The 15,038-nt window shown below is 38.9% G+C and overlaps 1 protein-coding gene across 7 annotated transcripts in view; it reads left to right on the forward strand.

The window, feature by feature from the left end:
• The window catches only part of LOC108698064 (TBC1 domain family member 1), a 128,160-nt gene that overhangs the window by 95,214 nt on the left and 17,908 nt on the right, over nt 1-15,038 (forward strand). For 6 of the 7 annotated variants that reach the window (XM_041588366.1, XM_018229045.2, XM_018229052.2 and 3 more), the window contains 3 exons: nt 4,919-5,104; nt 8,500-8,661; nt 11,952-12,110. In XM_041588366.1, the coding sequence (XP_041444300.1) occupies nt 4,919-5,104; nt 8,500-8,661; nt 11,952-12,110 (507 nt within the window). Of the gene's footprint in view, nt 1-4,918; nt 5,105-8,499; nt 8,662-9,454; nt 9,603-11,951; nt 12,111-15,038 lie in introns of those variants that run through there. The other variant, XM_018229088.2, reaches the window with a different exon arrangement.

Consider the following 15,038-nt stretch of genomic DNA (forward strand, 5'->3'; position numbering starts at 1 on the left):
GGCTGCCCACAATCTCCTTGAGAGTTCTCTAAATGACCCCATCCCCTGCCCACTGAAGGTATGGCACACCCTCTAGGAACTCAGTGCACCCTAAACATGGCATAAAGGCTAGGCAGATATTTGGCTCGCTCCACTAACCAGATCCTTATCACACCCTTTTCCATTCAAATGAATTGTGCCGTGTGATATCAGAAGTTGCTGCATCTGTACTTACCCATGGGCACCTTCTTCTGCTCTCTTCCTCATTCCTCACTCAAATCTGGCTTAGCCCTGGCATCCAAAGATTCTGTGATAATGGAATTCAGAAATGCAATATATTCCTGTGCTTGATCTCAATATAATAAACTCCTAAACAGGCCACGAAGCCATTAACCTCTGCATGCAAATCTAAATCCAGGCACACTTTCCTTCCTTTCTGTAGTTCCTTTACAACACACAAGTCTATCTCATTGCTGTAGATGCAGAGATTGACAGTCTAAGACAATTTGCATTTAGTCTTTAAAGTATTATTAAAGGGGAAAGACGCCCCCTTTTTCAACGTGAGTTTGACTATGGCTTGTGCTGAACATTAGGAAATATGTATGGGTTTTGTTGTTTCTTGCAATACTCTAATAAGTAATTAGTTGAGAAACTTGCATGGACATACCTGTATTATCCATCTGAACTTAGAAATGAGTTATGCAGTCCAATATTTGAGTTGTTTTTAACCACATTGGATTCATTAAAGCCTCATGCACTTTTCCTACTCCCCAGCAGTTGCATATCAAGGCAAGTATGCACGAGGCCCTAATGAATTTATTGTTGGTGCTAGATGGGGACGGGGAGGAAGAGATCTGGAATGGTGCAGCCGGTTATCAAGACACATACTAAATTAATTTCATTTTCTCAGTAGCATTGTAAATGCTAATCTGATTATGTTATGGAGATAACCATCAGCCCTTATAAAGCAATGCTGGAAGATGACATTGTGAAAGGCACAAAGTTAATCCTTAATCCCGAGGCAAAGGTTGCTTTGCACAAGTGATTTTGCTCAAGGTCATGCGGAGTGGCTGCTTGCTTTAGCCAAATGGATAGATGAAATCCGTTCCTACGTTATTGATCTTCAAGTTGTATTGAGATACCTTTCCAGGTATCCAAAGAACAGCTGCACCACTATCTCTAGCTGAGAACTAGGTGTGTGGGATTAGCAATCAACACTGGATAACACCAATGATTCTAGTTGTGGGTCCTATAGCTAATGCCTTTTACTGGGCATTTGTACAATTCGAGTTTTCACACGATTTTGTCGAGTCTTTTTCTGACCCAACTTTGAGTTATTTTATTGATAAATAAGATAAAATCATGGATGGGAGTTTGGTCGAGCTTGGTTTAATAAAAACATTTAAGGGGCAGATTTATCAAGGGTCGAATTTCGAAGTAAAAAATACTTCGAAATTCGACCATTGAATTAAAATACTTTGACTTTGAATATCAAAGTCAAAGGATTTTTCAACAAATTTTCAAATCGAACGATCGAAGTAAAATCGATCGAACGATTAAATCGTTCGTATGGAACGATTCAAACGATTTTAGCGTACAATCGACCGATTTTACTTCAATGTGTAAAGCCTTAGAAAATGATTGTAGAAGGTCCCCATAGGCTAACATAGCACTTCTGCAGGTTTAATTTGGGGAAGTATTGAAGTTGAAGTTTTTTTAAAGAGACAGTTCTTCGATTATCGAATATTCAAACAATTTTTTCTTTGAATCCAAATCGAAATAAATTCGAAGTCGTAGTATCCTATTCGATGGTCGAAGTATCCAAAAAATTACTTTGCATTTCAATTTTTTTTTACTTCGAAAATTCCCTCAAATTCACTTCGACCCTTGATTAATCTGCCCCTTAATAATTTCGAGTTTTAGTAAATAACCCCCTAAATGTGCTTTATTTGCATACTCAGTGCTGACACTTGCAGCCAAGTACATTTAAGGGTTAATAAGCAGTTTTGAGTCAGTACATGACCAGCTATTCACCTCGACTTTACATGGAATTGCCTTGGTATTCGGAGAAACTGCCTTAGGATAAATCTGTTTCATCACCTCAGACAAAACGACTCCTTTGTTTCTCTGCATCTCGCTGAGAGCAGCTGCAGTTATAAAAGTATATCCTTTAATTACCATCCTCTTATCAATGCATATTTGTTATGGGGAGACTAATATTTTCTTTTTATGAATCGTCAAGTTTGGGCCTGAGCATTCCTGTGAGGTGATTGGCAGCTGGCAGAGAGCAGAGATCTGACAGTTACTCCCTAGTGACAGGATATGCAGGGAAAGTCCATTGTCGCACACATAAACATCTTATCATCCATACATGTTATAAATGTATGTAGATCTTTTATACAGTACTTGTATACACCTAGTTGTACATGTGCTCCTATTCTTAATAGCACAAACTGTCATAGAGGTCAATGTTGTGTGTCCATATTTATTCCAATAGTGCTATACATCATACATAGTTCAGGAAGATGGTTGTATGGAAGGATCTGATGAATCTTATTCAAAATATATTTAGAGTTAAAGACAATATGGAAAGGATCCTGCTTCAAAGAGCTTACAGTCTAAAAGTTAGAGTATTGTTTTTATGTATTGTGAGGTTTATAAAAAAAAAAATGGCTTTGTAGCAAAGATGAGACTTTTCGTACACTTAATTTTATTCTCTTTCAGCTGTAGATTCCTTCTGTGAAACCCCCTGACTTAGATGGATTCTGTTCTCAAGCTAGTCTTGGTCACTAATACCTGGCGTTGAGGACAGAGCCACCTGTTTGGCTGTAAGAGCAGTTCTTTGTTTTTCTGTTCTGTGAGATTTCTATGGTCTTCCACCAGTAACTCCCTTTTTACAAGTTTATAAAAGCCCTGCCATCTCTGTGTTACGGGTTCTGTCTCTTTGTGAGTTCAGAATCCATGGAGCTCGTGTCAACTTTGTCTTTCACCTCAAGTGATCTCCAGTTCCTGAAATTCCACAATACAGCCTGTGGCAATTGGGGCATGACCATAACTCTAATCTGGCCAAAACCAGTGCGGTCACCTCCTTATCCATTTTAGGTTTTTTTAAGCAGAGGCCCACGGATAGGGGCATTTTGACAATGTTTTTTTTTTCTGCTTCAGTACAATAGTCAAGCAAATTACCACATATACCATAGGTCTGAGGAAATATAAAACCAGCAAAATGTTTAGGGGGTTATTTACTAAACTCCAAATGCAAAAAACGGACTTTTAAAAAAAATCACAATTTTTCGGAATTTATTAAACCCAGAGGATGGAAAAGTAAGAATCTGAAAATCCGGCATCTCAGACCTGTCGAGGTTGCAAATAGGTCAATGGGAGAAGTCCCAATGATTTTTTTGATGTGTGCTGGGTTTGGTGCAATACCCCGAAGTTTCCAGAGTTTTTGGGTGAAAATTCCAGTAAAAAAGTGACATTCGTGAAAACTGGAAGAAAAAATCCAAAAAATTCTAAAATCTGATTTTTTTTTTTTCCCCCCGTTAAGCAAATTTTCGGGAAAATTTAGTAATAAATATGTATGGTCTGCACTAGGCCGGTATATATAATAGCAGTTGCTTGGTTTTGCGTCAGGGTGGCTGAACGTCCTACTTTTGAGCACTTTGTTTTCTGTTCTGCTCCACCTCAAGCAGTACATGAATTTGTTCATCTTTTTAGAACCTGTCTGTAAAAAATTCTATAAATGACCTTCCTTATAATAACTATTAACATATTTTCATTATAAATTTATGTAGTTGGTTTCTGTAACAACTTCTTGGAAGAGTGCCCAGCCACGTACCAAAAATTCCGAGCCAACAGATATGGCAAGTTAAAGGGGAACTCCACAAAAACATAACTTTTAAGCTTTTTGAAAAGTAAACATAATTTCAAGCAACTTTTCAATATACATTAATTAAAAAATATGCAGACGTTTCATTATTTTTAATGGTTTCTGACAGTTCCCTAATCCTAGCCCCCTGCTCTTCTGCTGATCTGTCTGACTACTTTGCTGAGCTGGCTGACTACTGTTACTTTGTATCAGCAGCCAGCTTTCCTTAGCCTGCATCCTCCAAACCCCACAATTCCCTGCACATGTGATTTTCAATAAGGAGCGGAACATCATAGTGCAATGCATTGTGGGTTATGTAGTTCCTGCATGCTGTCTGTAAGCTGTGGAGAAGTTGTTACAATTTGTAACATCAGTGTTTAGTCTCTCCTTCCCTGCCAGAAATGATGCAAAAAGAGAAGAACTGTTAAACAGCTGGATTTCAGCATAGAAAATGGCAATTTATTCATACTTTTTGAAGGGATGTACCAAATCCACTTTTTTGGATTCGGACGAACCCCTGAATCCTTTGTGAAAGATTCGCCAAATACCTAACCGAATCCCAACCCTAATTTGCATATGCAAATCATGAAGTGCGCGGCTAAATAAAATTTTGCTTCCTTGTTTTGTGACGAAAAGTCCTGCTGAAAATGGCGGAATCCTGGATTCAGTGCATCCCTAATATAAAGTGCGTTTATTTAGGTTCAGTCTTCACCCATAAGATTTAAGTACTTCATATAGGTACTATAATTTGATAATTTTGGTTATTATAATGAAGTAAAGATATTTATTTATGTGATAAAATTACAACCCTATCACCCTATTTTACATGTTTTTCATGTATATTATGTATAACATGGACACATGATCATGCGTATTAATACAAGGGTATTGTAATTCATTTGTACTGTAATCAAAAGCCCTTATGTACATCCTTACACTGCATGCTAATAAAATACTTCTGCTAAAAGAGTAATATGCTTATATACTATGTAATACATATTTCTAGGCTTTTAAATCTTTGTTGATGTTTCTAATAGCATTAATTGATTTTTCAACTGTTGGTTTCAACAGACCGCTCAGATTTGGGGGACATTCCTCCCAGATCACCTTTAGAACCTGTTCGGGAAGATGGTCCAGTTCGGTCGGCAGCAGCAGTGAGGCATCGGACGAAGAAAGAGCTTCGAGAGCTCTGGAAAAAGGCTATTCTTCAACAAATTCTGCTTCTCAGAATGGAAAAAGAAAACCAAAAACTGCAAGGTCAATTTTGTTTTGCATTTATTGTGTGTGTAAAATCCTCTTAAACTATTAATGCAGACTGTATTACGCATACCTCCCAACTGTCCCTTTTTCGGAGGGACAGTCCCTCTTTTGACAGCTCAACCTGCAGTCCCTCATTTGTCTTGGAAAGTCCCTATTTTCTCTATAATGAACAGCCAGAAAAAGAAACAAAGTTTCTCACTAAATTGGCTTTTAACAGAGAGCCCAGAACAGCTAACGGGTGCAAATAAGATTCTTTGAGACACAAAAAAACTGTTTAGATAAGGAGAAATATTTTCAAACTTTCATAACCTGCCAAATTTTGTAAAATGAACATGTTAATTAGGGGATGTGGCCACAGAAAGGGTGTGGTCAAACAAAGTTGCTGCGCTACGAGTGAAAACAATTTTTGTCCCTCTTTTTACTTCCAAAGTGTTGAGAGGAATGCCGTATTGTTCTAACCAGGTTAACTGGAACACCCATGGTTTTTATGCCAGCCAATCTTATTTATGAGTGGCACTTGCAAATCTGTTAAGACTCAAGTACGCTGCTTGCTCTCCCAACATGGCAGCACTGTCCCAAAGTTTCAGCTGGTTACTATGCATTCCGCAAAAGGATTTCTATTTAAGTGCATTGCATTGATGGGAGCACCAATACTAGCAAAAATCTATGGTTATTTAGTCTTCCTTCTGTAGCTCACACGTTGCTGATTTTATTGTTCTACTTTTTACTTTTCCACAATAAGCCCAGCTCATATATCTTTATGCTAAAGTCTTTCAAATTAAGTATCAGACAAAAGCTCTGATGCCAGGTCATCTGCAAATGCCTTCCAGTTGCCTATGTTGTTACATGTATTCATTTGCAACATCCTTGAGTATTCCATGGAGTATATCTATGGTTATACAGCCAGCCCTCGTGTGACACATCTCCAAGCAAATTAAGATGTCGCTGACTTCAGAACAAGAGCAATGCTGGCCATAAACTCATAAACCAATATTCTACTTTGAGTTCTACAATACTGTGTAAGGTGATTTAGACTGCTGACAAATAGAACTGGCCCAATTTCACTGCCATAAAGACCCGGCAGTGATTGACCACCCTCCTGTAATTTCTTTTCTTAAATTAATTTCATATTCATTTTGTTGGATTACCTAATCAATCTCTTGCAAGGACAATCCTAAGTGTAAACACCCGCTGCCACTCCGTGTATTCTGGGAACTGTTTGCAAAAGGATAGTTGCAGGCAATGTTTTAGAACGGGGCGTGTGAGCAGAATTAGGCAGAGGGCCAACCAGGAAGGAGCTAAACAATTAAGGGGCAGAATTTCAGCTCATAAACAGGACACTGTGAAACATAACTATTAACTGAGATAAGTGATTTTCGAAACTCAAAAGTGCTTCGTAAGCACCTGCAAACAGGTTTCCAATGACAAATTCATAAACTCTGTGTATTTTTTTTTCCTAATAAATTTACAAAGAAAAAAATCTGTGATGAAAAGAAATTTTTCTGTTTAATAAAATGTCCTTGTCTATATTTGTTTTCTGGTTATCCGCTATATAATGCAATCCTTGTGCCTTAAAGGGGTGGTTCACCTTTAAGGTAACTTATTTATGTTGAAGAATGGCCAATTCTAAGCAACTTTTCAATTGGTCTTCATTGTTTATTTTTTTATAGTTTTTTGCCTTTTTCGTCTGACTCTTTCTTTGCATCTTTCAAATGGGCGTCCCTGACTCCATTCTAAAAAACAAATGCTCTGTTAGGCTACAAATGTATTGTTATTGTTACTTTTTATTACTGATCCTTCTATTCAGGCCTCTCCTATTCATATTCCATCTTCTTATTCAAATCAGTGCATGGTTTCTCGGGTGAGTTAGACCCTAGTTAATAGATTGCTTATGATGCAAATTGAAGAGCTGCTGAATAAAAAAGCTAAATAACTCAAAAACCACAAATGAAAACAAATTGTCTCAGAATATCCCTCTCTACATCATACTAAAAGTTATTTTAAAGGTGAACAACCCCTTTAATCCAGAAAAAACCCAGGCTGTTTCCCAATTGGGTTATATAAATTTCTGTGCCTGACTATATGAGGTTTTTCATGAAAATTACTCAAAATATCACATTTTTACATGACCTTGAAAATGGAGAAAATATTATCCACTTTGATTAACCTGTTATACTCCACAGAGAAGGATTAAATGAGAATTCATTTGTCTGTTTATTTCACTGTATTATGGCCCCCTTCTATCTGTTCCTACCAGAGATAGAGACATGGGATCACTTTCTTTCCAACTGAATCATGCACAACTAACTATTGATTTATATTTTTATTTTAAAAAAAAACATTTTCAATATAAATCTTTTTTGTGTATTAAAAAAACGAAATATTGGTGTATGGTGGGGGAGGTGCTTCTATTTGATAAGGTTGCTCTAATTCAAATGACTTGTTCTCGTGCAAAAAAGATAATGTGTTACTGATAATGCCTATTTATAGGGAGTCTATTTTTCCAATGACACATACATAGCAGCCCTACCCAGCTATCACACAACATACAGCCAATGGCTACTCCTCCTAAGAACTCCTGAAAGCCGATGGAAAGGAGCTGCTCCCTCCCACAAAGCTTTATAAGCCTCTCATTATCATTTGGTCCTGTCCGCAATCTAACTTGGATCCCATGCTCTCACTCACCTCGGGGAAAGTGTGAATAAGTGAGAAAGAACATTGGGCCCGTGTCTGATCACTGGCATGACTGAGGGCTTAAAAAGCTGTGCTGTGCTAAAGGAAACCAAATGCTCCATTTATGGGTAACAAGAAAACTGCTTATATCTTTAAGCAGCTAAACAATTAACATTACAGTAAATTGCTTAGAACATTATGGGTAAATTTACTGAGTTTACAGAATAGCTGCTTTAAAAGGACATTCTAGAATTCTAAATGAATCCCATGGAGGCGTGTGTAGGACTGTCCAAACCAGGGATTATTTTGCACAGATTGCCATCTTTGTTTTATTGCCGGAGAAGGACAAACAATCCTTGGTTTATTTAAAGAGAAGGGCATCTTCTTAATATCTTTTTGCACAAAATGTCTTATTGTTCCATAATATATTGATATGATAGGCTCTAGTTTCCTCAGTGACTTTTCCATTTTGTGGGTTTTTAATGTTTAATTAGTTGCCGTTTTTCAACACTAAGGAGTTAGGTCAGCCTTGATCACTAACCATTGAACCTCTCTCTGATTGATTCACTTTCTGTAAAACCCTCCAGTGACCTGTTTTTAAAACCCCACAGTCCTTAGGTTTGCAAGACCAGCGGTTTGGCAGAAGTGTCTATTGATAAAAACCTTAAGGCACTTGACTTTTCTTCCTGATAAAATAATGTACCCTTTTATTTCTTCAGCCTCAGAAAATGACTTGCAGAATAAGAGGCTGAAACTTGATTATGAAGAAATCACTCCATGCTTGAAGGATGTGACGTTAGTATGGGAGAAGATGCTCGGCACTCCAGGAAGATCCAAGATTAAGACGGACATAGAAAAAATACATGCAGCTGTGGGACAAGGTAATCCAATGAGCCCCCCACCCCACCGAAAAAAATGACTCCAAAGATACCCATTCCAATATAAACAGGTGACAACCAAGAGCAATGGCAACTGGAGATTGTAGGAATTTCCTTATGCACACATTTACTGTAAACATTCTCTGTTATGCAAATAACTCCCAAACCACTGTTTACCAATGACAAATAATCATATATTTTATGTAATTGGTATAACTATTGGTTGTAATTTATATTCCCAACAGCTAAAAAAATGAAGGCCTCAATAGATGTCATAAATGGTTTATAATGCATTGAAAGGTCTTACCTAATGAAACAAACTATGCTCCCATTGCTGTTCCACACACAGACAGTGTAATGGGTACTGTATAGATAATATTGTTTGCAGAAATTGAAATTCCTGGCATCTGGTATCTTCATACCTGAATTCTTCTAGAAAATCATGTAAACATTAAATAAATCCAACAGGCTGGTTTTGCTTCCAATAAGGATTAATTATATCTTAGTTGGGATCAAGTAGAAGCTACTGTTTTATTATTACAGAGAAAAAGAAAATCATTTTTTAAAATTTAAATTATTTGGATAAAATGGAGTCTATGGGAGATAGCCTTTCTGTAATTCAGAGCTTTCAGGATAAGGGGTTTCTGTATACCGCAAAAAAAAAGTGCCATCCTGCCGTCAATTTTCATTTTAGCCGGCGGGATGGCACTTGGAGCAATTCATTTTCCGAAGTTGCCTTAAGAGGAAACTTCGGAAAACAAAGTGCTCTGAGTGCCATCCCGCTGGCGATTTTCATTCTAGGGGAAGGCAGTTCGGGGAGATCCCCCATAGAAGAATCGATTTGTCGCCCGAATCTGCCCGTGTCTCTCTGCCCTAATGCTAAAAATCTGTGATGAGCACAAGTTACCTACCTATCCCTGATACAGACACTGAATACTTAGAAAGTAAGTCCAGTAGAACTCCTGTGTCTTTATATATTCATAGATGACCCTTGTGACTTCAAATATATATTGTATTTTTATTTATTGACAATTTCAATTCTGTTACCTTACTGTACGGTGTCTGACCATTGTATCTGCAGCCCCACAACCAATTATCCTGTGGAAATTTTTTTTTCTGGCTTCACTTTAAATAAAGAGGCTGCTGCAGATACTAATTGGTATTTTTACCTATCAAAATAGACCACACCCAATCCATGTCGCTACAGCGTTCGTGTTGGATACTACATGAAATGCTTTTGGCCTTGCACCAAATTTTTCCTACAGGCTGATTATAGACGTGTCAAGCCAATCAAATAATTAGGATTTTCCATAACAGCCAATCAGTGCTTTTGAATGTTCACAATATAGATGTTAAAGCTCCTTTTATATAAAACAAAAGTTCATTCATCCAACTTGCATGTTACAGAAGGGTGTCGCAATGATTCTATAGACAAACTGTCAGTAACAGGCGCAATGCCTTCCCCAGGCTCCTCGTTTTCAAGCCGTTCTCTATACAACACCATCAAATATATGTAAGAAATACTTGAGGTTAGCATTATCTCTCCCCTATCTCACAGGTCTTTATCTTGCTGCAACATGTTGTCGGTTCTAAAAACAAAACCGAAAAACCACTAGAGTGAAGGAGAGTTCAAAGAATGCCATGACTGTTACAACATGCTCTTTGACAAAAAATGTTAGCTGCTTTTACAAAAACGTTGAAAAAAATGGCTTGAAAGATCATGTTCGCTTTTTATAAGGGCTGGGACACACTGGGTGATTTGGGGAGATTTAGTCGCCTGGCGACTAATCGCCGCGACTTTCCGCGACCACTCTTCCCTGAATGCCTTCCCTCACTCTGCGTCTGGCTAAAATGAAAAATCGCCTGCGCTAATCACACACGGCGATTCGTTTTCGTAAGTGAGTTTCCTTGTGAGGCAACTTCAGACGACTACGGAAAACGAATTGCCGTGTGTGATTAGCGCCGATAACTTTTCATTTTATCCAGGCGCAGAACGAGGGGAGGCATTCGGGGAGAAAAGACAGGTTGTAGATTATCTAAAATTGATGGGAGTTCCATGATCATATAAAAACACAAGCCTACATATGAGGGGTGGATGGGTACCCCCAGTTTAGGAATTAAAGTAAGGGGGTACATTAATTAATATATATATATATATATATATATATATATATATATATATATATATATATATATATATATATATATATTGTATATATAATATACTCTTTGGTTTACTCATATATGGACTTAAAATTAAATATGTTGGTCTGTGATGTAATATTCATGCAAAATCGTATCTGTGTGCTTATTTTGCCAAGATGTTCCATACTAAAGGCGTGGCTCCTGGTGAGTCTGAATTCAATACAGCGTGACCTTAAATGTATTCTGTTTATATAAAATATCTGGAACGGTCCAATTCCTATGACGGACGAATGGCTAGTGTCAGAGGGTTGATATTTGTCACCCCCGCCCTCTATGACGCCATAACGCTATAGGGCCCAAGGCAGGATGGACTATAAGGGCTAATGGTCTACTGTGGACAATGGTCACTCATATAGCTTATACTAGGCCATACAAACAAAAGATCATCACTCTGTTACTTAAATTCCAGAGTGTCAGCATAACGTCAGCCTGTCTGGTGGGGCCCCTTCTTGCAGAAGTGCTGCTTAAATTACTGGAAATACCACAATGGCCTTGGTTAGCCAATAGCTGATTGCGAGGTTGTGGACCGTTGGAGCTAGGCACAGTATGTTACAACATTCCTTTGATAACATGTAAGACTAAGTAAATCATTTAGACATTAATTGTACAAGGAGGAATCAGACTATGTATGGTATTGGCATACTCCCATTTGTTATCACCCCCATCTATGACATCAAAATGGGTATATAAACTTATGTTATATGGGAGTATCCTTGGAAAGCATTCGGGTACCACCCAGGTGACACACGACTGTTTCCCCAGGCAAAACCTATTGTCTTGTATTTTGGACACAATAAACTACCTCATTGTATTTGAACTTGCACTATTTCGTCGTTTTGCTTTACGTACGAGGTCATAGAGGTACAAATATAACAACAATTCCAAGTGTCTACTGTTGCATCAGCAATCACACCTAACATTTAAGCAGGAGTTTGTTTTTGCAAGCAGCCGTATGTACACCACCAAATTGGTGGAGTAAACATGCCACCCCCCTTAATTGAACATATACTTTCCCAAATTAGCCAGAACGGCAATTAGATTTTGCAATGCAATAACCAAACTGAAAATGTATTGGTGTTTATTTTTAGGTGTCCCTCGTCAGCACCGCGGGGAGATCTGGAAGTTTTTATCTGAACAATACCAGCTGAGACATCAGCATATCAGCAAAAACCAGCTAAAGGACACCCCATACAAGGAGCTTCTAAAGCAACTGACCACCCAACAGCATGCAATACTCATCGATCTAGGTATGTTTCCAGAAAAATATCAAGAAATGGTGCTTTAAGGAACAGTAACACCAAAAAATAAGTGTTTTAAAGGACAATCTAATGCACTGGTAAAACGGGTGTGTTTGCTTTAGAAACACAACTATAGTTTATATAAAAAGGATACACAGTAGATAACAGATCAGTTCTGAAGAATCCCATTGTATACTACAGAGCTTATCTGTTATCTGCGGTGTATCCTGTGTCTTATCTCTTTTTTCAGCTTTGAATGGCTGCGCCAATGACTACGCAGCAGCTGGTTTATGTAAACTATAGTAGTCTTTCTGAAACAAACACACCAGTGCAGCACAACAGTACATTATATTTTCATTACTTTAAAAGACTTTCCTTTTTGGTGTTACTGTTCCTTTAATTGGGACTTGAACCAGGGAAATTGATATACTTGCCATGTTTATTGTTCTCTTCTTTTCCAGTCCAACATTAGTTTCCTTTGATTATGACCAAGTCTTGAATAAATAAAACCTATCTCCCACCAATACTAGATCACAGCCCCAAGATATCAAACAAGATAAGTGGTAACCACTTTTGGACTATGCAGTTCAGCCCGCTGGGACTGCCTGTTTCTCTTTTGGCCCATCTACAATTTGTGTGTTTCCGCATTCCTTCATCTGTTTGTGTAGTAGGTCTGTGAGTTCAGCACCCTCTTCTATACCTGGGCAAGGAATGACCAATTGCTATAATTTAAGAAGCTTTAATGGTTTAAAAGTTATACTTTTAAAATCTCTGTCCCTGCTGCTATCCCTGTGGTCTAAACTGTACCTTTTTAATGGAAGATATTTAGTATTGGTGTTGCTATTAGAGTTGTGCTGTCCAACTGGCGGCCCAGGACTCCCCCTTGTGTGGCCCCCATATAAAATCTTACCTGCTGTGACTTATTACCTTGTGTAAGCTTTAAGGGCAGGGGCACACAAAGTTACTGGGGGATTATTCACCCAGCGACAAAACGCTTCTTCTTCGGGCAACTAATCTTCCCGAATTACCGGCGGGATGGCACTCTGATCGCTTTGTTTTCCGAAGTTGTCTCACGATGAAACTTCGGGCGACTGTGGGAAATGAAGCGGTCAGAGTGCCATCCTGCTGGCGATTTTGATTCTAGCCGGCAGGGAGGTAGTTTGGGAAGATTAGTTGCCGAAAGAGAAGTGGTTTGTCACTGGGCGACTAATCTCCCCCAGTAGCTTCCTGTGCCCCTGCCCTAAGGGTCAGGGCACACAGGCAGATTCAGGGAAATTAGTCGCCCGGTGACAAATCTCCTCTTCTTCGGGGCAAGTAATCTCCCCGAACTGCCTCCCCTGCCTTCCCGCCGGCTGAATTGCAAATTGCTGGTGGGATGGCATTCGGCGCGATTTGTTTTACGAAGTTGCCTCGGAAAAGAAATTTCGGGTGACTTTTAAAACGAATCGCGCCGCACCGGCGATTTTCATTATAGCCGGCGGGAAGGTAGGGGAGGCAGTTTGAGGAGATTAGTCGCCCTGAAGAAGAGGAGATTTGTCTCCTTTATTTGGGTTCCAACCAAATGACATCATTTTAGACACTAAATGCCAGCAAATGTCCCATGTCACTTGTAGCCAAAAAATAAACAAGTTTCATCAGTTCCAGTTACCTGCTATACGATTGGGACCTGCCATTGCTTGGTTTCTATATTACCTCTTTGCATTGCCTTATTGAATACATGTCCTTGGAATGCGAACAACACCCATTTATGCAATAGTATTGTTTCCTGCCTATATATTTATTTGTAGCATTCCAACTGAAAAGATGTGCAGAAAAGGTTGGTTTGTTTGTAATACAGGAAAGCTAATTTTAGGAAATGCTAGCAAGTTATAACCGGTGTCTCTTCAGGACATATGAAATCACTGTCTTTCCCTCTAACTAGAATTTCTCTGTATGGATTAGAGTTCTATGAATGAACCATGGGAAAAGATCATCATGTGTTCCTTCAGTTCCTTTCTCCTAAGCTTCACTTGAAAAACATTTAGTACAAGGAAATGAGTCATGGGCTCCAACTGCACGATCCAAATATGTTCTTGAAAGAGAAAGATCTGATATCTTGTAGACTTCAGAATAAAAATTTGTAGACATTTAGTGGTGTCTGTATCCATGGAAAACCAATCTTTATGCTGTATAAATAAAAGGCATCACAAAGTAGTGGCACTAGTCATTTTTACTACTTTCTGCACTTTTTGGTTGTCACTGAATACTGATAAGTCAAATTCAGTAACACGTGAAGGGCCCCAGATTGGCAAAACCAATATAACTGACACCATCTTGCTCTAGCAGACAGAACATTAACTTTGGGCACAGCATCTTGTCCTACTATACCTGCCTCAATCCAGAGACTATCCCACTGTTACTATAGGCACCATCTCTCTCTACTAGCTGTCCCATAGCCAAAGTCCCTTCCCAGAGACTATTATCCCACTGTTACTATAGGCATCATCTCTCCCTACTATACCTGCTATCCCACAGTCACACTCCCTTCCCAGAGACTATTATCCCACTGTTACTATAGACACCATCTCTCCCTACTATACCTGCTATCCCACAGTCACACTCCCTTCCCAGAGACTATTATCCCACTGTTACTATAGACACCATCTCTCCCTACTATACCTGCTATCCCACAGTCACACTCCCTTCCCAGAGACTATTATCCCACTGTTACTATAGGCACCATCTCTCCCTACTATACCTGCTATCCCACAGCCACACTCCCTTCCCAGAGACTATTATCCCACTGTTACTATAGGCACCATCTCTCCCTACTATACCTGCTATCCCACAGTCACACTCCCTTCCCAGAGACTATTATCCCACTGTTACTATAGGCACCATCTCTCCCTACTATACCTGCTATCCCACAGTCACACTCCCTTCCCAGAGACTATTATC

The sequence above is a fragment of the Xenopus laevis genome, chromosome 1L, assembly GCF_017654675.1.
Source record: "Xenopus laevis strain J_2021 chromosome 1L, Xenopus_laevis_v10.1, whole genome shotgun sequence".
Classification (NCBI taxonomy): domain Eukaryota; kingdom Metazoa; phylum Chordata; class Amphibia; order Anura; family Pipidae; genus Xenopus; species Xenopus laevis.